The sequence below is a fragment of the Amblyraja radiata genome, chromosome 9 (assembly GCF_010909765.2).
Source record: "Amblyraja radiata isolate CabotCenter1 chromosome 9, sAmbRad1.1.pri, whole genome shotgun sequence".
Taxonomy (NCBI): domain Eukaryota; kingdom Metazoa; phylum Chordata; class Chondrichthyes; order Rajiformes; family Rajidae; genus Amblyraja; species Amblyraja radiata.
Genome location: NC_045964.1, coordinates 7,560,166 through 7,585,024, shown reverse-complemented (window position 1 = coordinate 7,585,024; position 24,859 = coordinate 7,560,166). Strand labels below are relative to the sequence as shown.

At 48.0% G+C, this 24,859-nt stretch overlaps 1 protein-coding gene across 7 annotated transcripts in view; it reads right to left on the bottom strand.

Annotated features, from left to right (window-relative positions):
* The window catches only part of dpf3 (double PHD fingers 3), a 175,360-nt gene extending 151,107 nt beyond the window's left edge, over window positions 1–24,253 (bottom strand). For 6 of the 7 annotated variants that reach the window (XR_004413033.1, XR_004413034.1, XR_004413035.1 and 3 more), the window contains exon 1: window positions 24,151–24,253. Coding sequence is in view for 1 of the 7 variants with exons in the window: in XM_033026623.1 (XP_032882514.1) it covers window positions 24,151–24,182 (32 nt within the window). In the remaining 6 variants the exon portion in view is untranslated. The remainder of the gene's footprint in view (window positions 1–24,150) is intronic. The other variant, XR_004413037.1, reaches the window with a different exon arrangement.
* Between the last annotated feature and the right edge of the window lie 606 nt (window positions 24,254–24,859).

The following is a 24,859-nucleotide window of genomic DNA, read 5'->3' as shown; positions in this document are numbered from 1 at the left end:
ACAGTTTAAGAGTAAGGGGTAGGCCATTTAGAACGTAGATGAGGGAACACTTTTTCTCACTGAGAGTTGTGGGTCTGTGTTATTCTCTGCCTCAGAGGGCGGTGGAGACCGGTACTCTGGATACTTTCAAGAGAGAGCTAGATAGTGCTCTTAAAAATAGCGGAGTCAGGGGATATGGGGAGAAGGCAGGAACGGGGTACTGATTGGGGATGAGCAGCCATGATCACATTGAATGGCAGTGCTGGCTCGAAGGGCCGAATGGCCTACTCCTGCACCTATTGTCTATTGTCACATTGATGACACTGAAGTAGAAGGCACCATAGCAGAAGCGTCCACATCGTGGGGCTGGAATCTGGAAGTATCCTGAGCTAATTCTGCTACCACCATCATCTATTGCGACAAGTGATGGCTCCCACTGATTGTCGCCGGAGGCTCGCGTCCTTTTCAGGACGGACGATGACAGCAAGGTCAACATTTGTAACAAGATGGGATCGAAAAGAAGAAGAAGAAGTCTGAAGTAGAAGTCAAGCTCTTCAAGTTCTTAGGAATAAATATCACTGGATTTATCCTGGACCAGCCACATTGAAGCAATGACCAAGAAAGCAAACCAACGCCTCTACTTTCTTAGAAGGCTTAGGAAGTTTGGCAAGTCCCCAACAACCCTCACAATGTCTACAACTATGCGGTAGAAAGCATTTTATTGGATACACCACAGCTTGGTTTGGGAATAACTCCATCCAAGACCGCAGGAAATTGCAGAGTGTTGCAAACATAGCCCAGACCATTATGTCAAACATCCCCATTTCCATTGACTCCATCTACACATCACGCTGCCTTGACAAGGTCACTAGCATTATCAAGGACCAGTCTCTCCCTGGTCACTTCCTCTTCTCCCCTCTCCCATCAAGCAAGAAGCACAGAAGTTTGAAAGTGCGCACCTCCAGCATAAAAGTGCATAAAACTTCTAGTCAATGAATTTGCATATTGAACGTGTTCTGATGTGTAGGAAGGAACTATAGATGCTAGTTTACACTGAAGATAGACACAAAATGCTGGAGTAACTCAGCAGGACAGGCAGCATCTCAGGATAGAAGGAATGGGTGACGTTTTGGGTTGAGGCCCTTCTTCAGACAGAGAGTCAAGGGAGGGGAGAAACAGAGATATGGAAGGGTATGGTGTGAAAACAATACATCAAACAGGACGAAGCTCAAGGGAAATGCAGAATAGATCATTGTTAGCTCGGAGAGGATGGCAACGAAGCATACAAAGACACTAAAGTTGGTGGTAAAGTGGACAGTGAAAAAGATTTTAAGATTACGACGAGATCTTGATCAACCTGATCAATTGGCCTAGGAATGGCTACTAGAGTTTAATTCAAATAAATGTGAGGTGCTGCATTATAGTAAGACAAACCAGGGTAAAATTTACAATGGTAAGGCTCTGGGGAGTGTTGTAGATCAGAGAGACCTAGAATGCAGGCACATAATTACATTACAGTGGAGACACAAGTAGCTCGGGGAACGAAGGCAACCTTTTGCTGCTTACATTCATCGGTCACTGTATTGAGTTGGGACATCATCTTACCACTGTATTAAATATTAAGGCCGCATTTGGAGTACTGTGTACGGTTCTGGTCACCTTGCTATAGGAAGGATATCATTAAACTGGAAAAAGTGCAAAAGAGATTTACAAAGATGATACCAAGTCTGGAAGGCTGGATGGTCTGGGTATTCTTTCTCTGGAACATAGAAGGTTGAGGGAAGACCTTGTAGGAGTTTATGGAATCTTGAGTGGCATAGATAATGAAATAGCCAGTACCCCCCCCCCCCCCCCCCCCCCTCCCCCCCCCCCCCCCGACTTGGGGAGGCATCGTTTAGCTTAGTTTAGAGATACAGCGTGGAAACAGGCCCTTCGGCCCACCAGGTGCGCGCCGACCAGTGATCCCCACATATTAACACTATCCTCCACACACAAGGGACAATTTTTACATTTATCAAGCCAATTAACCTTCATACCTGTACGTCTTTGGAGTGTGGGAGGAAACCGAAGATCTCGGAGAAAACCCACGCAGGTCACGGGGAGAACGTACAAACTCCGTACAGACGGCACCCGTAGTCGGGATCGATCCCGGTCTCCGGCGCTGCATTCGCTGCAGGGCAGCAACTTTACCGCTGCGCCAGGGTGCTTAAGGTGAGAAGGGAAAGATTGAAAGGGGATCTGGAGGGCAACTTTTTCCACACCAAGGATGGTGGGTATATGAAATGAGCTGCCAGAGTTCAGTTCAGTTTAGTCTATTGTCACGTGTGCCCAGGTACAGTGAGATGCTTTTGTTGCGTGCTAACCAGTCAGCGGAATGTCAATACATGAGGAACTGATAGAGACGGATACAGTTACAATATTGGAATGAAATTTAGACAGGTACTTGGATAGGAAAGGTTTGGAGGGATGTAGGCCAGGTACAGGCGCGTGAGACTAGGTCTGGCAGATAACTTGGTCCATGGACAAGTTGGGCCGATGTACCTCCGTCCTCGGGTATGTATCTCTGCACCAGAGGAACCAAAATGCAAACAGGACAACCGTTCTGCAGAATGGTTGCATTCAATCCCTAGGGTGAGCTTATTGCCTGCCAATCACTGCCCACCTACTCCCACTCCTTACGTGGCCTCTTGAAGGTGAATCATAAATGATAGGAGCAGAATTAGGCCGTCGGCCCATCATGTCAACTCCGCCATTCAATCATGGCTGATCTATCTCCCCCCGCCTAACCCCATTCTCCTGCCTTCTCTGTGGAATTCTCTGGGCGGTGGAGGCCGGTTCTCTGGATACTTTCAAGAGAGAGCTAGATAGGGCTCTTAAAGATAGCGGAGTCAGGGGATATGGGGAGAAGGCAGGAACGGAGTACTGATTGGGGATGATCAGCCATGATCACATAGAATGGCGGTGCTGGCTCGAAGGGCCGAATGGCCTACTCCTGCACCTATTGTCTATTGTCCCCATAACCTCTGACACCCTTACTAATCAAGAATCTATCTCTCTCTGACGTGAATACATCCACTGACTTGGCCTCCACAGCCTTCTGTGGCAAAGAATTCCACAGATTCACCACCCTAAGCCTGAGGAACAGTCCCTCCTTTTCCATCCAGGCACGGAGTGGCTTCTGGACTCGACGTCAAATCCTACGGTTTCCTGTAACTTACTTTCTCCATTTGTGTCAGAACTGGGAAGATCTGGTGCTCCGCGCTACTTCGGAACATTAACAGTTTGTACCTCTCCAGAGCTGTTCATTTCCTACAGCCCTGCACTTCATAGCTTTGACATGCTCCTTTATCTGTGTTCCTCAGTAACCATTCAGCCAGACAACTTAAGCCAGCATCTGCTGTTATTTGGTGTAGGAAGGAACTGCACAAGCTAGTTTACACCGAAGATAGGCTCAAAATGCTAGAGTAACTCAACGGGACAGGCAGCATCTCCGAAGAAGGGTCTCGACCCGAAACATCACCCGTTCCTTCACTCCAGAGATGCTGCCTGTCCCCCTCAATCACTCCAGCAATTTGCATCCATCTGCTGTTATTTTGTTTCACCTTCAAGAGGTCACATTGGGAGTGGGTGTTATTTTTGTTTTTAATGTTTGAACTCCTGCACCTTCACCAAGAGGGTTGGGGCAGTACAAAGGCAGTTCACTATCACTTTCCCCATAGCATTTAGGGACATGTAATTAATATTGGCCACAGTGCTGATAAAGGAATAGAAAGCAGAGACGGAGAAATGCCGGAACATCAGAGATGACAGTATGAAGGTGATTAGCAAATGAAACGCAGGGAATTAAGAGAGCTAAAGATAGACACAAAATGCTGGAGTAAAGGCCCTGTCCCACTGTACGAGCTAATTCAAGAGCTCTCCCGAGCTTAAAAAATATCAAACTCGTGGAAGCACGTAGAATGTACGTAGCGGGTACGTCGGAGCTCGGGACGTCTCTTAGCGGCTCGTAACGCTAACGGCAGGTACTCGGGAAACACGGTAAGCTCGGTAAGACTCGTGAAGTTTTTTCAACATGTTGAAAAATGTCCACGAGAGCCCCGAGTACCTACGAGCGGCTATTACCGTAATTCTCCGAGTTCGAATCAGGGGAAACGGAAGAACTCTTGAATTAACTCGGACAGTGGGACAGCCCCATAACTCAGCGGGACAGGCAGCATCTCTGGGGATGCTCTCCAGAGATGCTGCCTGTCCCGCTGAGTTACTCCAGCATTTTGTGTCTATCTTTGGTTTAAACCAGCATCTGCAGTTCCTTCATACACAATTAAGAGAGCTACTTACTTTCGGATTAAATTGTGATCTGGAAGACACTATCTGGAATGGAGATGGATGCATAGGATATATACTTGCTGAGAAAAAACTGCTCCACAGAAGGCGAAAGGGCAGAGCGAGCAATTTGAGTTGCTTTGCTTTAGCTGCGGGGTGAAAAGTGTCAAGCGGATAAGATTCCGTGCTGATCCAGCTCCTACCAGTGAGGAAAGCCAAAGGGAAACAGATCAGCCTGACCTGCCTACGGCAAGGTTGACAGCAGCAGTTGGCAAAGCAACAGAAAAGGGCCACAGGAAAGCAGACAAGGTTTAAAAATTGAAACTCAATTAGTGACCATCAATTATAATGAAACAAGGACAAGGAATTTTCATTGACCTTAATCACTATACAATGGACCACTTCTAAAGAAGAGTCCTTAACATTCAACTCAAAAATGCATCACATCTACCATTTAGTGCGATGGTAGAGTTGTTACTGCCTCAGAGACCTGGGTTCAATCCTGGCTATGGGTGCTTGGTGTACCTTCTGCCCATGACCTGCGTGGGTTTTCTCTGAGATTTTCGGTTTCTTCCCACACTACAAAGACGTACAGATTTGTAGGTTGAAGGTAGACACAAAATGCTGGACAGGCAGCATCTCTGGATAATTGGCGTGGTATAAATGTAAAATTGTCCCTGGTGTGTATAGGATAGTGTTAATGTGCGGGGATCGCTGGTCGGTGCGGACTCGGTGGGCCGAAGGGCTTAGTTCCATGCTGTGTCTCCAAAACAAAAACATCCCCATCTATGAACAAAAGATAAACATGAGGGAAGATCAGTGTGAGCCCTTTATGGGAAAATACTGGGCAATGGAATGGTCTAATAAATGATTCAAATATTTTGTATCCACCTTTGTAAAGGACATAACATCCTTCCCAGAAATAGTAGATGAAATAATGAAGATGATAACATGAAGACTGAATGAAATGACCACGAGTTTAAAAACAGTGAAGTAAATAATAATAATAATAATAATAATGGATGGGATTTATATAGCGCCTTTCTAATACTCAAGGCGCTTTACATCGCATTATTCATTCACTCCTCAGTCACACTCGGTGGTGGTAAGCTACTTCTGTAGCCACAGCTGCCCTGGGGCAGACTGACGGAAACGTGGCTGCCAATCTGCGCCTACGGCCCCTCCGACCACCACCAATCACTCACACACATTCACACACAGGCAAAGGTGGGTGAAGTGTCTTGCCCAAGGACACAACGACAGTATGCACTCCAAGCGGGATTCGAACCGGCTACCTTCCGGTCGCCAGCCGAACACTTAGCCCATTGTGCCATCTGTCATATAAATGGGGCTGATAAATCTCCAGGCCCTGATAAACACGCATCGTAAAGTTTTCAAGAGGTGGCTGAGAAAATAGTCCTGCACTGTTATCAATTTCCAAAATTCCATAAATTCTGGAGCAGTTCCCAGAAATTTAAAACATAATATCACTACATAAAGGGAAAAAGAGATTTTAAAAAATCTGGCCTGTTATCAGCTGTGGAGCAAACATTAAAAACTATTTTGCAGTTGTGGTAGAAAGCTTGGAAAACAACGAGTGGGTGAATATGAATTTACAAAAAGGGAATCACGGTTAACAAATCAAAGTTTTGTGAGGTTGTAACTAGGACTGTTGAGGGAAGAAGCACTTGATGCAATGCATTTGGAAGTGCAGAATTCCTTCAATAATGTGCACTGCAGGAAGCAATTTGACAAGGAGTTGGGGATAATATTAACAGGTTAAATGGAATGAATCTTACTCGTGAGCTTATAAGAGATGATTTCAGAGAAACATGCAAATGTTTGACAGGGTAGACACAGAGAGAATGTTTCTCCAGGCTAGGGGTTTGAGAACAAGGAAACTCAATCTCAAAATAAGGAGACTGCCATTTGGGACTGAAGAAATGTCTTCACCCAAAGCATACTTGGGAATTGCTTGGGAATGCTTGGGAATTTTTATTCAAGAGGGCTAGAGAGACTCAGTTACTAAGTATATTCACCAGAGATGGATAAATGTTTGGATATTAAGAGAATGATGGAGTTAGTGCAAGGAAGTGGTGCAGAGATAAGCAACAGGATTTGTTACGGAATGGCTGAACAGGCGTTTTTATGTTCTAGGTAACTCTAATCTGTTGTCCTTTCCCATGCTCACAGATTTGCACCAGAAATTTGCTAATCCCTGTAAACAGATCAACTGGAAGAGTACCAGTGAGAGGTAAAAACATCTTACCATGTAGAAACTGGATCAGGGAAACGGAACAGTGGAGGTTCATCTCCAAGTTGATGAGGTGGAATTAAAGTATGAGTTCATTTTATTAGGACATGTAGCTTTAGACCTGGTTAATTCCAGTTACATTAAGTACTGGAGATGCCAATTACAGCTCGAACTTGTACCTTTTTGAAGAAGGGTCCCGACCCAATACGTCACCAATCCATGTTCTCTTGAGATGCTGCCTGACACGCTGAGCTACTTCAGCAGGTGTGGCTTCTCCAAGGTCTTGTACAATGTCCCAAGTTCTATACTCAATTCTCTGACTGAAGGCCAACATTACAAAAGCCATCTTGACCACACTATCAAACTGTGACACCACTTCCAGGGAACTAAACACTGGACTCTGAGATCCCTCCTCTCAACAACACCCTCTAGGTTCCTACATTTTTTTGTGAAGGTCCTGTCCTGGTTTGACTTCCTAAAATGCAACATTTAAAACATCCAAATTAAAATACATTCCCCATTCCTCGGCCCCCATGCTGAGATGATTTAGATCCCAATGTAATTTTTGAGCATCATCTTCACTGTCACTGTCACTATTTTAGTGACACTAATTGCAATTTCAAAGTGCCCTCTTAAAGAGCTGATGTACACAAGGCTGTAAAAGGGCCTGTCCCACTGTACGAGGTAATTCAAGAGTTCCCCCGAGTTTTCCCCTGTTTCGAACTCGGAGAATGTCCGTAGCGGGTTCGTAGGAGTTCGTGGATGTCTCGTAGAGGCTCGTAAAAGTAACGGTGGGTACTCGGGAAATCCGGTAAACTCGTGACGTTTTTTCAACACTGTGAAAAATGTCCACGAGTAAAAAAATACTCGTGATGAAAAAAATGGATACTTTTTACTTTCTTCGAGCCGCTACGGGACATCCACGAACTCCTACGGACATTCTCCGAGTTCGAATCAGGGGAAAACTCGGGAGAACTCTTGAATTACCTCGTACAGTGGGGCAGGCCCTTAAGGCCTTGCACTGTGGAATGTTCACAGTGACAGGGGACAATTTGCCACAATGAGCTGGTGCTGCTCTTAGGGATTTTCTGTTATTCAGTGGGATTGAGCATGGCTCTTAATGTTGGACTACAGCATTGGCACTGGTAGAGAGTATATTTATGTGTTCAGCAACTCAAATGACCAGGGAATGAAGGAGGTAACAAAGAATGGTAGATCCCCACTGACCTCCCCACCATCGAAGGGAACGAATGGAGGCGTTGCCTCAAAATGGCAGCCAACATCAAAGACCCACACAACCCTGGCCACACTCTCATTTCATGTTACTCTCAAAACCTGAAACTATAAAATTTGTACCATCTTTCACAGTCTGTGACTCAGGCCAGGATTTTTTTTTTGCTCTGGTATAGGGGTTATTAATTTATTGATATTTTGTTTATTTATTATCTTGTTCACAAGTTCACGTTATAGGAGTGGAATCAGATCTCTGCCTCCTAAACCCATTTTCCTGCCTTCTCCCCATAACCCTTGATACCTGATCTAATCAAGAGTTTGTCTATCACTGCCTTAAAAATATCCACTGACTTAGCCTCTACAGCCCTCTGTGGCAATGATTTCCACAGATTAATTACCCTCTGACTAAAGAAGTTCCTACTCAACTCCTTTCTAAAAGAGTGTCCTTTACTTCTGAGGCCATGGCCTCTGGTCCTAGACTCTCCCACCAGTGAAAACATCCTTTCCACATTCACTCTATCTATGCCATTCATTATTCTGTAAGTTTCAATGAGGTTTCAATGAGATCTACCTTCTAAACCCCAGCGAGTAGAGGCCCAGTACTGTCAAATGCTCATCATGTTCCAATCATTCCTGGAATCATTCTTGTAAATCTCCTCTGGACCCTCTCCAGATATGGGATCCAAATTTGCTCACAGTACTCCAAATGCGGCCTGACCAGTTATGGGGAGAAGGCAGGAGAATGGGGTTAGGATAGAGAGACAGATCATCCATGATTAAATGGCGGAGTAGATGATGGGCTGAATGGCCTAATTCTGCTCCTATCACTTATGACCTTATCACCTAACCATATGTAGTTACATGTGCAAGTCCATCGGATGTACAGGCATCTGAGGAAACACAATCTGCCACAGGCAATGAGGGTCCAATTCTATACGGCCATCGTAGAGTCTGTCCTCACCTTCTCCATCATGGTCTGGTTTGGCTCAGCCACCAAGCACGACATCCGATCAGTCCGATCAGCTGAGAAGGTTATTGGCTGCAACCTTCCCCCCCCATTGACGAACTGTACACTGCAATGGCCAGGAAGCGAGCGGGTAAGATCATCTCTGACCCCTCTCACCCTGGCCACAAACACTTTGAATCACTTCCCGGACTGTCAAAGCTGCCACAGCCAGACATAAAAACAGCTTTTTTTCCCCACAAGCAGTAGCTCCACTCAATAACCAAAAGTCTGGAGCCTCCTTTTACTCTGGTATTTTATTGCATTCACATGTTTAAACTATAATGTTTTGTTATTAATGTTTAATGTTTTATGTGTCGTTCTTAAGAATATTGGCGCCGACCTGTAGGGGGTATGGCTGCCTAGCCTGCAGCTGTCTGTTTTTCATTTATTTTTTCTTATTTTTAGTTAGTTTAGTGTTTTGTTTTTAAGGAGTTCTAGCTTTTTTATGTATGGGGGGGGGGGGGGGGGGGGAGGAGAGGGGGAAACGAATTTTCAGGGTCCCTACCTGGTCGAAGATGCAGCTTTTCTCCGGGCTGCACTTTCGACCCGTCCTCGCGGCCTACCAGCGGGCCTGGAGCGGCATTTCCTGAGGGGACCGCCCGGAGCCTCGGCATCGGCGGCGGCTGCGGGTCCGAGGAGCGAGGGGACCGCCCGGAGCCTCGGCATCGGTGGCACCGGCATCGGCGGTGGCGGAGCTGCGGGTCTGAGGACGGCGGTGCAGCGCTGGAGCGCCATTGCGGGGCGGGCGGTGCCTTGCCTGAGTCACCGCGCTGGAACTCCGGTGAGCTGGGACCGGCGTTAAAAACATCGCGAAGCTGCGGGCGGCGGCGCCGAACTTTACACCGGGAGCCTGGGATCTCGCGACGAGATCGCCAGTTGAGCTCCATCGGCGCGGCCTTGTCGGCTCCGGAAGCCACGGTCTCGAGTAGGGAGGCGGCCGTTCCAGGGTTCCCATGCCGCTGAGAGGACTCTCCCGACGCCGGAACATCATCACCCGGCGAGGACGGCCTGGAACATCGGGCCTCCGTAGAGGCAACTGTGGAGGCCTCAATAGGCCCGACTATGGGTGGACATTGGGGATGGGACTGGACTTTGTGCCTTCCCTCATAATGGGAACCATTGTGGGGGGATGTTTTTATGTTAAAGCTATTTATTATTGTTATGTTTGTATTCTTTTTTATGTGCTGCATTGGCAAAAAGAATTTCACTACATCTAGGTGTATGTGACAATAAATCAACCTTTGACCTTTAACTGTTACAGTGTGTCGTGTTGTTACTTGCGAGCGGAGCACCAAGGCAAATTCCTTGTATGTGTACATACTTGGCCAATAAACTTATTCATTCATTCATTCAAAACAAACCCAGAAGATATGCTGCACATGCTTTCATCTCCATCTATGCACACAGTAAAATAAACGATGATATATTCTATCAACCTCCATTTAATTAGCTATTGCAGTTCACTGCAGAGGGAAAATACAACAACTTCTTGCCTGATACCATTACCGGCCCATCCTAAAAATACACATCAATTCTTTGGAAGAAAAAGACGTTTGTTAGAGCATATAAATATCACTTTTTCTTAGACTTTCTAAATTTACCCTCTTGGGAAACAGCTGGAGAACTCAGAAACGTTGCCATCAATATTGCTGCACAGAGTCAGACACACTGAGCAATGGGTGGCCAGTTCAAACAACATGGTTGTTGGCACCTCATCTTCTGGAGGTTACACCATCAGAGGAAGGGTGCCTTCATGAAGCAAACTTCCTCATCAAGAGGGAGCCGGTCTTGTGTCTCAGCGATTGCCCTTACAGAATTAGTAAATGTTTTAAGGGCCTGTCCCATTGTATGAGGTAATTCAAGAGTTCTCCCGAGTTTTCCGCTGCTTCGAACTCGGAGAATGTCTGTATCGGGTTCGTAGGAGTTCGTGGATGTCTCGTAGCGGCTCGTACAAGTAAAAAGTAACCATTTTTTCATCACAAGTATTTTTTTAACTTGTGGACATTTTTTGCAGGGATGAAAAAACGTCACAAGTTTACCAGATTTCACGTGTGCCCACCGTTAGCATTACGAGCCGCTACCAGACATCCACGAACTCCTACGGACCCGCTATGGACATTCTCCGCGTTCGAATCAGGGGAAAACTCGGGAGAACTCTTGATTTACCTCGTACAGTGGGACAGGCCCTTTATGGCCCTTCCACTCACTCTGAGACAGATCACCGTATCACGATTGTGCAGGCACTTGTCCCAACCCTGGAAGTTTCCAGTGAAGTCGACCTCTCTCACCGTCCCTTCCCTACCCTAGTTCCCCGACTAGTCCTCCTGTCCTCCGGACTAATCTTACCGTTTGTATTCCTCGTTGTCACCCTCCCCTCAGCCAACAGTGAACCATTCCACATTTTCTTGATCATCCTCTGATTTGATCTGTCCTTTTCACACCTTACCCTTCCATATCTCTAAACTCCCTCTCCCATGACTCTCAGTCTGAAGAAGGCTCTCAATCTGATCCCACAATCCCACAGATGAGCACCTGGCCTTAATCTCAAACGCCATTACCGATTTCATCACTTCTGGCTGTCCCGTCTTCTACAGCCTCCAACCTTATCGTTTCCCAGCCCTGCACAGCCCACTTTTAGCTGCTCCCCAAAATCCACAAACACAACTGCCCTGGCAGACCCATTGTTTCTGCCTGCTCCTGACCCACGGAAATCATTCCACATACCTCGGCTCCATCCTACCCCACCTGGTCCAATCACTCCCGACCTATGTCCAAGATACCTCACATGCGCTTCGTCTCTTTAATCATTTCCGCCTTCCGAGCCCCCACTCCCTCATCTTTACTATGGATGTCCAGTCACTCTACACCTCCATCCCCCACCAGGAAGGCCTTAAAGCCCTCCGATGCTTCCTCGACCGCAGAACCAGCCAATTTCCCTTTACTAACACTCTACTCCGCCTAGCGGAGCTGGTCCTCACCCTTAACAACTTCTCTTTTGACTCCTCCCGCTTCCTCCAAGTCCAAGGCGTAGCTATGGATACCCGCATGGGCCCCAGCAATGCCTGCCTCTTTGTAGGGTACGTTGAATAATCCCTGTTCCAGGCGTACACTGGCCCTATCTCCGAACTATATCTCCATTACATTGATGACTGCATCGGTGCTACTTCTTGCACCCACGCAGAACTCATGGACTTCATCAACTTCACTGCCAATTTTCATCCCCCACTCAAATTTACTTGGACCATCTCCGAAACCTCCCTCCCCTTTCTTGATCTCACAATCTCCAACACAAGAAATGGACTATTGACTGACATCTATCACTGACTCCCACAACTATGTCGACTACACCTCTTCACACCCTGCTTCCTGCAAAGACTCTATCCCCTACCTATTCCTCCGTCTACGCCGCATCTGTACCCAAGATGAGATGCTCCATACTAGGACATCCGAGATGTGTTCATTCTTTAGGGAACAGGGGTTCCCCTCTCCTATCATAGATGAGGCCCTCACTCGTGTCTCCCCGGAACCCCGAGGCTCCGCCCTTGCTCCCCCTCCCCCCTAGTCGCAACAGAGCCAGACTCCCCCTTACCTTCCGCCCCATCAGCCATCACATAGTACACATAATCCTCCGAAATTTCCGCCACTTCCTACGGGATCCCATCATTAGCCACATTTTCCCATCTCCACCCCTTTCCCCCTTCCGCAGAGACCATTCCCTCCGCAACTCCCTGGTTAACTCATCCCTCCCCACCCAAACCACCCCCTCCTTCCCCTGCAACCACTGAAGATGCAGCACGTGTCGCCATGCCTCCTCCCTCGACTCTGTCCAGGGACCCCGACAGTCCTTTCAGGTGAGGCAGAGGTTCACCTGCACCTCCTCCAACCTCATCTACTGTATCCTTTGTTCAAGATGTGGTCTTATACATCAGCGAGACCAAACGCAGACTGGGCGATCGTTTCGCGGAACACCTTCGCTCAGCCCGCGTGAACCTGCCTGATCTCCCGGTTGCCGGACACTTTAATTCTCCTTCCCATTCCTACACAGACAGTTCTGTCCTCGGTCTCCTTCATTGTCAGAGTGAGGCTAAACGCAAATTCGAGGAACAGCATCTCATATTTCGCTTGGGCAGCTTACAGCCCAGTGGTATGAAAATTGATTTCTCTCACTTCAGGTAACCCCGGCATTCCCTCTCTCTCTCTCTATCCCTCCTCCACCCAAGTCGCACCAGCTTCTCGTTTTCATCCTACAAACAGCTTACAATGGCCTGTTTCCTTTATCATAATTACTTTTTTGCGTATCCTTCATTCATTGTTCTTTATCTCTCCACATCATCATCTATATCTCACGTTTCCCTTATCCCTAACCAGTCTGAGGAAGAGTCGACCCGAAACGTCACCCGTTCCTTCGCTCCAGAGATGCTGCCTGTCCCGCTGAGTTACTCCAGCTTTTTGTGTCTATCTTCGGTTTAAACCAGCATCTGCAGTTCCTTCTTACCCATTCCTTCGCTCCAGAGATGCTGCCCGTCCAGTTGAGTTACTCCAGATTTTTGTGTTTATCTATGATGTTTTTCCGACTTGGGAAAAACTCCAGCCCTACGTCCCAAATGGAAACAAATTGATCCACCTGGATGACTTCAACGCAGGAATGAAAAAGATGCGACCTCTGGCAAGGTTTAATTACCAAGGAAGGAGTAATAAAGCCCATATCCCAGGATGTCCATCTCACCCTGTTCCATGGTCAAGCCCGAGTCACCATGTCAACACTGCCCTTCCCCTCACCTGTGAGGATATCACTGCACAAGCAAGGGACTGAAAAGGTGTCCACATCTCCTTCCCCAAGCCATGAAACAATGAGTGTTGGAATAACCACCATCTAAATCACAGGCCCAGCTAACCAAAACAGCACTGCTGAAAAATCAATGATGAAGGTCTGAAAGGATCAAGGTCGGCGCGGTGGTGCAGCGGTAGAGTAGCAGTGTCGGAGACCCTGGTTCGATCCTGACTACGGGTGCTGTCTGTCTGTAAAGAGTGTGTACGTTCTCCCCGTGACCTGCGTGGGTTTTCTCCGCTTTCCTCCCACACTCCAAGACATACAGGCTTGTAGGTTAATTGGCTTGGCATAAAATGTAAAATTGTCCCTATGTGTAGGATAGCGTTAGTGTGTGAGGAACACTGGTCGGCGCGGACTCGGTGGGCCGAAGGGCCTGTTTCTGTGCCGTATCTCTAAATTAAACTAATCTACTAAAACAGCCCTTCTCAGACAGTGCGTCTTGGACAACCTGCCAAATCCTGCCTACAGGGGATGCAGAATGTCCGCAGTCAAGGGCAGCCCTGAGGTCTTCCGATGGCACTCATTAGCTCCAGCCTCCCGGCCAGCCTTGGACTGCAGCGGTTTGTGTACCATCACAACGGGCTCGCAGTAAACAGCATCTCCCTGGCCCTAGACACATTTCTGGAACATCTAAACAAGGGCTCCTAAACTATTCATCAACTATCAACTCTGTCTTCAATGCCATAATCCCATCGAAACATCTCCAAACTCGCAAACCTAGAAATCAGCACACCCTTCTGCCACTGGATCATTGACTATCTGATGTATAGACCACACAATCGGTGAGGACACGGTGAGGTGACCACACCTTCTCCACAATAATTCTCAACGCCCATCCCACACAAGGATGCGTTCCTCATCCCCTACTATACTCCCGACACACTGGCGACGGTACGGCCAAATTCGGCTCTAAAGGGCCTGCCCCACTTGGGCGTCGTTTGCTTGTCATTTACGTAACATAAATTACGCGTCACGACGCGCACGTGATGCGTGTATGGTGCGCATTATGCGCGCATGGTGCATGGTGTCGTAGGCAGTGACACGCAATCGCGCGCGGCGCCCAAGGATTTTGAGATGTACAAAATCTTCCCGTGCCATCTGCGTGACGCGCAAATGACGCCCAAGTGAGATAGGCCCTTCAATCCATCTACAAGTTTGTGGCGGGCTGGATCCCAAACAGTGATGAGACAGAGTACAGCAAGGAGATAGAGAACTTAGTGACATGGTGTCAGGACAATAACCTCTCTCTCCATGTCAGGAAGATGAAGGAGCTTTATCGACTTCAAGGAGCATGGTGTACATGCTCCAATCACCGTCAATGATACCTGTGGAAATGGTTGAGATCTTCAAGGTCCCTGGCGTTAATATTACCAATGATCTGTCATGGACCAACCACACTGTTTCCACTGCCAAGAAAGCAGCACATCAACACCTCAAGTTTCTTTGGTGACAGTGGAAATTTGGCACATATCCAACGACTCTTCTACAGATGCACCACACAAAGCATTCTCTCAGGTTTCTTCACAGTTGGCTTTGGGAACAGCTCGGCCCAAGTGTGTGAGTAATTGCAGAGCTGTAGATATAGCACAGTCCATAACTGTGACCAGACCAGACTGCCCACTATTGACTCCATCTACACCACGCTGCCTTGGAAAAGCAGTCAATATCATCAACGACGTCCCACCCCAGTCATTCTATCTTCTCCCTGCTTCTGTCCGGCAGAAGGTACAGAAGCTTGGAAGCCCGTATCACCAGACTCAGCACCAGCTTCTCCCCCCCCTCCCCTATTATCAGGCTTCTAAAGAGTCCTTCCATAAGCCAGGGTATTGACTGATTCACATCTACCCCATTGCGCTATTTAAACTTTGTCTATAGAACTGACTCGTTACAATGCTGAGAACTATATTCTGCACTCTGTGCTTGCACTTTGCTCCATCTAATGTACTTGAGTTTAAAAACGAAACCACAATTTGGACCAGTAAAGACATTCTTGCTTTCATTTCCAAAGGGGACCGCGATCAGTTCCATGAGCATGAGCAGATCAGGGAGTTAATTAACCAGAAACACAAGAAGATTGTCCCGTGTTGGGAACTCCACTCCACCTCGAGGGAAGAGAAAGAGATTTAACACACCTGAAGGCAAAGGTCCAACAGAAAAGCACAAAGCTCAAGAACAGAGCACAGGATAGAAGGGCACACTCATATTCCAGGCCCACACCCAGGAGGAATGAGGGTGGACTCATTAAAAACAGAGAGGCAGTCAATACCTGTCCGATTAAATGCTTTGTGGACTTCCTTAACTGTGACTGTCCTTATTATTATTATTATTATTGCTTTATTTATATAGCACATTTTAAGTCAACTTGCATTGACACCAAAGTGCTTTACATAAATTAAATAATAAGTTTACATACAAACCATAGAAAAAGGTTAAAAATAAAGAAAGAAAGAAAATGGACACAACACATTATAGAGTTCAACACAAACATCCCCCCACAACAGAATCAAAAATGTCCACTGTGCGGAAAGGCAACAGAAAGTTAAGTCCTCTTCCTCTGAAACACCCGAGGTCGGGGCCCATTTGTGGCCTTGCAGCCAGTCCGATGATTTTCAGGGCCCTCTTGCCGTGAAGATGGAACACTGGCGTCGGGTGAAACAATTCCTCAAGCGGCTTGGAAAGTCTGGAGCGGTTGCCTCCTCCCCGGAGACCGGAGACCGGGGCACTCGTAGACTCGTGACAAGAGACACTGCCTCAAAGCGGTGGTATCTGTCATCAAGGACAAACCACTGCCTCTCCTCACTGTTGCCGTCATGCAGGAGCCCAAGGTCTCGCACCAGCAGGTTCAGGAACAACTCTTTTCCTACAACTATCAGGTTCTTGCACTGACCTGAACAAACCTAATTCCACCTTGGCAATATCACACTACAGGCCACTTCTCACACCACCATGGAGTCATTTTACAATTGTATTTTCAATTAATATCTTGACTTTTGCTCTTTTGCACAGTCTTGTAGAATTTGTGTAATGTGCAATATGTTTTTGTTTTGGGTCCAGACCATCTGGAGAAGGGCCTCGACCCGAAAAGTCACCCATTCCTTCTATCCAGAGATGCTGCCTGTCCTGCTGAGTTACTCCAGCATTGTGTGTCTATCTTCGGTGTAAACCAGCATCTGCATTTTCTTCCTGCACAATATGTTTTTGTATTCTGTCTGAGTCTATGTACCCGAGATCCTGTTGCAAGCAAGGATTCCTTTGTACCCGCACCTCAGGTTGAAAAAGCACTGGTGCATATGACAATTACCTTGACTTGGCATCGCATCCTTGACTCCATTCCACATGGACGGGCCGGGCTTGCTGCCACTCCTCACCAACAGACATTTGAGAAGCCCAAATCTAACACAATAATAACAACAAGGTCCTGGGAGCAGATGCTATCACTGCTGAATTCGTAAAACTCCCAGCAATGAAGGGCTTCAGGCACAAATCCACACTCATCATCCACTTCTGGAAAGAGGATGATCTACCAGAGGACGTCAAAGATGCTGTAGCCATGACCATCTTCAAGAAAGGATACAAGTTAGACCCTGGCCATAAGTGATAGGAACAGAATGAGGCCCTTCGGCCTATCAAGTCTACTCTGCCATTCAATCATGGCTGATCTATCTCTCCCTCCTAACCCTATTCTCCTGCCTTCTCCCCACAACCTGTGACACCCGTACTAATCAAGAATCTATCTATCTCTGCCATAAAAATATCCATTGACTTGGCAACCACAGCCATCGGTGGCAAAGAATTCCACAGATTCACTATCCTCTGGCTGAAGAAATTCCTCCTCACCTCCTTCCTAAAGGAAAGTCCTTTAATTCTGAGGCTATGATCTCTGGTCCTAGACTCTCCCACTAGTGGAAACAGTCTCTCTACATGCACTGGTAACTGCAGAAGGGTCTGCTGCTACACGGAAGGTTAAAGTCCTCTTCAACACTTAGTGGCCAAGAGTTGCTCCTGGAAACAGTGCGGATCTTGCCCATACAGAGGCACAATGGAAACCATCTTCACCACAATGACAACACCACCAATAAAACACCTGCAGCTGTACATGGCTACTTTCAACCACAAAGCCACCAGTAGGCTAGGATTGTGGAACATCCTTTTCTAATTTCGCTGCCCAAAATAATCAGCTGCATCTTCTGTGCTTCACGACAGCACATGCAAGACATGATTTTAACAATACGTCTACAACAGAACCATTTCCATACATGAAGACAGGTCACCAACAAGGCTGTGTTATTGCTCCAATATTGCATCTCAGCAACAATAACCCTCCTCTGGGAAAGCAGCTAATCTTCAGAATTAGTAGGAAGCTGCTCACGGTGACCATACTCCCCGTCTCAGTCAAGCAGTAAAATGTAGAAACATGGAGCTGTAGATGCTGATTTACAAAAAAAGACAGTGCTGGAGTAACTCAGTGGGTCAGGCAGTATCTTTGGAGAACATGGATAGCTGACGTTTTGGATTCAAAGGTCTTTTATTGTCACATGTACCAATTACCATACAGCCATACAAAAACAAAAGCAACAAGACACACAACTACATAAAAGTTAACATAAACATCCACCACAGTCGATTCCCCACATTCCTCACTGTGATGGAAGGCAACAAAGTCCAATTTATTCTCTGCAGTCGGGCAGTCGAACCATCCGTCGGAGCGATCGAAGCTCCCGCAGCCGGCAGTCGAAGCCCCCGCATCGTGGCGAGTTCCCAAAGTCGGTCTCTGACCTGTGCCCGCGGGCTCCGTAACGTTACGTCCGCAAGCACCCACGGTTGGAGGTCGACCCCTGACAAAGGGATCGCGAGCTCCGCGATGGTAAGTCCGCAGGCAACTGCAGTGCAGCTCTCAATATAAGGTCTCCAGCAAATGCCGCCAACTCCTCGATGTTAGGCCGCAGTGCGGACGGAGATACGATACGGAAATAAAATTGCATCTCTGTCGAGGTAAGAGATGAGAAAAAAAATCCCCAAACCCCACCCACCCCCCACATAAAACAAGCTAAAGTACACTAAAAACATACATTTAACACATACAATTAAAAACACAAAGAAGGAAAGGATAGACAGACTGTTGGGGGCGGAAAAATAGCTGGAAAATAAGATGACCAGGACAAGGCTTGGCAAGTGATAGGTAGAGGGGGGGATGGAGGGGGGGGGGGGGTTGATAGGCAGATGGTTGCACAAAGGCCAGCAATAGAAGGACAAAAGGTTTGGGATAAGGAAAGAAGAGTTGCGAATTGTGAAGCCAGATGATGGAATATATGTGGAAGTGGGTGGGGAGGGAGGAAATTAGTGCAAGCCCAGGTGGGAAGAGAGGGGGGGAAAGAAAGAGGGGGGGAGGAGAGGGAGTGTTTTGGTTAATTCCTCCAAATTTTTGGAAATCAACATTGGCTTGTGAGCTACCCAAGTGGAATACGAGGTGCTGTTCCTCACTCTGTGTGTGGCCTCTGACAATGGGCTTGATTGACCGAGCGCCAGTGTTTGGCGAAACAGTCACGGAGTCTATGCCTGGTCTTGCCAATGTGAGGAGGTCACTTTGAGGACACCGTTTACAGCAGGCGAGGTTAGAAGAGATGCACATGAATCCCTTTCTCACCTGGAAGGATTACTCGGGTCACTGGCTGGATACGAGGGAGGAGGGATAGAAACAGGTGCCACATCTCCTGTGGTTGCAGGGGAAAAGGTACTTGGGGAGAGGATGGTTTGTGTGGGAAGAGATGAGTGAACAAAGGACTTGCAGATGGAGTGGGCCCTGCCGAAGGAGGAAAGGGGTGGGGAGGGGAAGATGCGACTGCTGGTGGCATCACGTTGGAGGTGGCGGAAATGTCGGAGAATGATGTGTTGGAAGCAGAGGCTGGTGGGATGAATGACGAGTTGATCAGAGGAACTCTATCCTTGTACCATCTGGGGGGGAGGGGGAGCAAGAGCTGAACTACAGAATACAGAAGAGGCATGGATGAGGGATCCATCTATGACGACAGGGAGGGGGGGTGGGGGTAAACACTTTTATTAAAGAAAGAAAGAGGACATCTCGGATGCCCTGGAGCAGAGAGTTTCATCTTGGGAGCAGATACGGCAGAGACAGAGAAATTGAGAGTAGGGTTTAACTTCTTTGCTTGAGGTTGGGTGGGAGGAAATGTAGTCTGGATAACTGAGGGAGTAAAGCAGTAGGTAGATGGATGCACACTCAGAGACTGAGGTCCCAGCTATTATCAGTGCTTTTACTGAAGTGTATTGGGATAACTACACGATAGGCACAAAAAGCTGGAGTAACTCAGCAGGTCAGACAGCGTCTCTGGAGAAAAAAAAAGGTGACATTTCGGGTCGAGATTAATTTGACATGTTCATTGGTGACAGCACCATTCCCCCAGACGGGTGGGTTTCATTCATGTCAAGTCATTAAAATTAGGACACCGGATCTTCAAAAGGTGTACAAGCTGGACAACCAGGGGATAGCCCAGCTATTCAAGCTCTGATCTAATTTGCTTTGCTGGTCTTAGACAATAGAAAATAGGTGCAGGAGGAGGCCATTTGGCCCTTCGAGCCAGCACTGCCATCCAATGTGATCATGGCTGATCATCCCCAATCAGTACCCCGTTCCTGCCTTCTCCCCATATCCCCTGACTCCACTATTTTTAAGAGCCCTATCTAGCTCTCTCTTGAAAACATCCAGAAAACCTGCCTCCACCAGAATTGAGGCAGAGAATTCCACAGACTCAAAACTCTCTGTGAGAAAAAGTGTTTCCTCGTCTCTGTTCTAAATGGCTTACTCCTTATTCTTAAACTGTGGCTGGCCCCTGGTTCTGGACTTCCCAAACATCAGGAACATGTTTCCTGCCTCTAACGTGTCCAAGCCCTTAATATGTTTCAATAAGATCTCCTCTCATCCTTCTAAACTCCAGAGTGTACAAGCCCAGCTGCTCCATTCCCTCAGCATATGACAGTCCCGCCATCCCAGGAATTAACCTTGTAAACCTACGCTGCACTACCTCAATACCAGAGAAACTCAGCAGGTCAGGCAGCATCTGCAGAGGCAGAGGCTTGACGCGCCAATGAGAACGAAGGGGTACCCAGCATGTGGGGGGGGGGGGGGGGCACTGAGCGAACAAAGAGAACTAAGTAAGGGGAACCTGGCGTGGAAGGGGAGCGGGGATCACCGAGAACAAAGGTGGACCATTGGGGATTAAATGGAAGACTTTGTAAGATTGTCGGTGCCTTTTATGTGGCGACTCTTTGCATACTTGCGTATGCAAAACCAAGCACCTCACTGTGACATATCACATGATAATAACGTGTCATTCATTCATACCCTGCATCATGGCTCAGAAGGGCCTCAATGGCGATTTCTGTGCGTTAGAAGCACACGAGTACTTTTATTGCCAGTGCTCCAAGTTGTCCCTAATGGCAATGCTGCGCCAAACCACAGCCCAGCCTGGAATCCCAGACTGTGAACCAGGTCCACTTGATCCTGCACTCACTCCATCGCTCTGGGTGCTGAGCCTGCTGATCAGACCGACTCTGTAGGATGGAACTCCAGATGCTGGTTTACACCGAATACAGACACAAAATGCTGGAGTAACTCAGCGGGACAGACAGGCAGCATCTCTGGAGAGAAGGAATGGGTGACGTTTCGGGTCGAGACACTTCTTCAGTCTGATTCAGCCAGTCACCCATTCCTTCTCTCCAGCGATGCTGCCTGTCCCGCTGTTACCCCAGCATTTTGTGTCTATCTTCGGTTTAAACCCGCATCTGCAGTTCCTTCGTACACCAATCAATACTTACCTCGATGACCGTGTCGCGTACTAAAAGGGAATTAGTGCCCACACATTGGGCAAGAGCTTTGTAGGCCCTTGTGGCTAAGGGGATCAGAGGGTATGGAGAGAAGGCAGGTACGGGATACTGAGTTGGATGATCAGCCATGATCATATTGAATGGCGGTGCAGGCTCGAAGGGCCGAATGGCCTACTCCTGCACCTAATTTCTATGTTTCTATGTTTGTTACAGCGCAAGGCATGGAGTGGTCTCTCACATGCATATCCCTGCTTTGACACAACCACGCAAACACAGGCACTTCAAAACATCTTGAGAATACGGCGCATGGGGAAAAAACACAGAAATCGTTTTTTTCGTGGTTGCCGCCAGCTTAAAACTGCATATTTAAAGATGTAATATGTTGTATCTGCATCCATTAGCCTCTTGAGATAACATTGAACTCGTAAGCATTCAAATTAAGGTCGAACAATGAAACAGCATTTCAGTAACGTGACAGCTCTGGAGTCAACAGCAATTTCAAAGTACGGAGGATACTTCACGACATCAAGGGGTGCTAAATCACTTGCCAGGGTCCAATTTAAACAAAGCAGAAATTAACTCTAAGCCGCCATAATGAGGCAGGCGATCAAAAGGTTGGACAAAGAAAGAGGCTTTAAAAGGCGTATTATTGGGAAGGCAGCGCGGCTTGTTGCCAGCAATGCTGACTGACCTCGGGTGCTGTGCGAGTGCAGTCTGCACAATCCCCCTGTGACGGCGATTGTTTCTGCCACATCCTAAACATTCGTGGGCGAGTAACTGGGGATTGTAGGCGAGTGGTAGATTTTAGGATGTGTAGGAAGGGACTGCAGATGCTGGATTTAAACCGAAGATAGACACAAAGAGCTGGATGGAGTGGGTCTGCAAAAGGGTCTCGACCCGAAACGTCACCTATTCCTTCTCCCCAGAGATGCTGCCTGGCCCGCTGAGTTACTCCAGCTTTTAGTGTTTATCTTCGGTCGGATTTTGGGGATTTGTGCGAAGGGACCGGTTCTGCGACGGGGGTGGATTTCCAAAGCTTGTGAGTTGGCAGCTGAAGGCACAATGAAAATAAAGGGATGCTCAGGTGGCTGGATTAGAAGTGGGCAGGGCTCCAAACATCGTCGGGCTGCAGGAAGTTAGATAAAGGGGAGGATGAAGCGACGCAGGCATTTGAAAACAAGGAGAATTTTAAAACCAATTTAAAGTGCCAATTTAGGGTGGTAAACGGGGGGCGGGGGCAATGGGATGCCAACATGGGCAGGGTTTGGGGTGAGCTGATTGCTGGGATCCAAGCCCGTCTGACTGTAACAACGTGATTTGGAAATTGCAGCAGTTACGACCAGAGCCCACAGCGGAACGCGATAGGATTCTGGCTCGGCTGCCTCCTCCACAGACGTGGGAAGAAGGCATGTTGTCAATTGAGACAGATAAAAGGCTCCGAAGAGAGACACAAAAAGCTGGAGGAACCCAGCGGGACAGGCAGCATCTCCGGGAGAGAAGGAATGGGCGACATTTCGGGTAGAGACCCGTCTTCAGAGACTCTCCCGAGGTCTGAAGAGGGCGGTTAAAACGGCGACTTGCAGCGAGTGTGTTGTAAATCTTAAACGCCGACCAATAAATTAATAATGCGCTAATAAAGATGAAAGAGGTTGACAATCATCCTTAAAAACCCCGAGGGCACGCAACTGCGATAAGGCAATTTTCAAGCATATGCAATAAATATCATTGAGCTCAAAATGCAACAATTCGTGTTGTATTTTGTATGTAACTGATAGAAAGTAGATACATTGTTTCAAAATCCCGCAATACACAGTCAAAATAGCTGTGCAATAACCTGTATAATATGTTGCTCCAACTATTTAACATATAAACACACACAACACACAGCACACTGCAACACCGATTACCCTGCACTGTTGAAACACATAAACGCGACTGTGTGGATTTTAACAGTAAAGCAATGAAGAGCTGGATCCCATTTGAAAGGTAACTTGTCTGAAGACAACATACGTGAAATACGGAACTGCTCGTGCACGCTCTACAAAACACATTCTTTCAAAAGTTTGCAGCAAAATGACAAGACTCATTCAAACTTTGTTATTTTTTTAAAAGAATACACATCATCGCGTGAGAAATACCAAGTCGAAGGAGCCGTTATAGAAAAACGGGCACATTGCAGCTTGCTGTAAATTAAGATAAACGAGAATAATTCCACGTGGATTCAATTAATTGCAAATACACTTTGCTCTCTCTGATGTGGAGAGTGTGTGTGTGTGTAAAAAAACAAACAGCAAGGCCGTGGTTGCAGGCAGCAGGTGAATAGCAAGTGTGGAGAGGGTGAGGGCTGGGAATGTATCCCTTCCCTTGGTTTCCCTTCCTCTCGGAGCCCGGCCAGCTACGGGAGGGAGGTGTCGCCCGGTGCATCAGACTGCAGGAGATACGTACGCCAGAGATATGCACTGCGAACTATGCATCTGTCAAAGGGGGCGCCGGGCAGGGCCAGCCCAGCCCAGCCGTCCCTGGCCAGACCCCGGCTCCCAGCCATCGGTGCTGCAGCAGTAGCACCTACCCCGCTCCGCAGCCCGGGAGCAGCGCCCACCGCGACCCGCCCAGCGCCAGCGCCGAAAGGGAAGGCAGTGCCCGCGGCTCCGCGGCTGGGCAGCGGTGCAACAGCTGCTTACTTACGATTTGAGGGGGTTGTGAATGACGGCCGCCATTCCGCCACAGTGTAGCCGCCTCCAGCCGGAGCTGCCGAGGACAGCGCGACCGCCAATGGGCGAGGAGCCGGGCGCGGAGGGCGGGTCGGCCCGCTTCATTGGCCGCTGTGGCCGGGCCGAGCAACGCTGTCACACCCACCCACTCGCCTCCTCCTTCTCCCCGGCCCGGCCCGGCAACGTGCTGGCCTCCGCACTCTTTACCCAGCGCCTTGGGACCTGCGAGCTGCCTTCCCACTTTCCATTTACACCCCCCTCCCCCCAGCCGTCTCCCCAACCCCCACCCTCCCTCCCCCCCCCAACCTGCCCCGGGCATCAGCTGGAGGTGACAAGCCACGACACAGATTTCTGACATTCGCATTTGACAGCAGGAACGCAAGTGAAAGCAGCAAGCACGGGTGAACGGAGCAGGCAGGCGGGCTGTTTACCAGGGATATTTATCTGTATATATTTAGGTTTCAATATGCCATCCTTAGTACACGAACACTGGTCTGGATGACAAGCAGAGCAGGGGGGGTGGCTAATGTGTGAACCTGAACGGTACAAAGAAACATAGAACATAGAACAAGAAAGCCTGTCCTGTTTGACATTGGTTCTCTTCCTTTCCGTATAACGCTCGCTGAGACGTCTATGGCAACCTTCCAGTATTCTTCTTCATCGGTGAGTCTGGACAGGCTGGT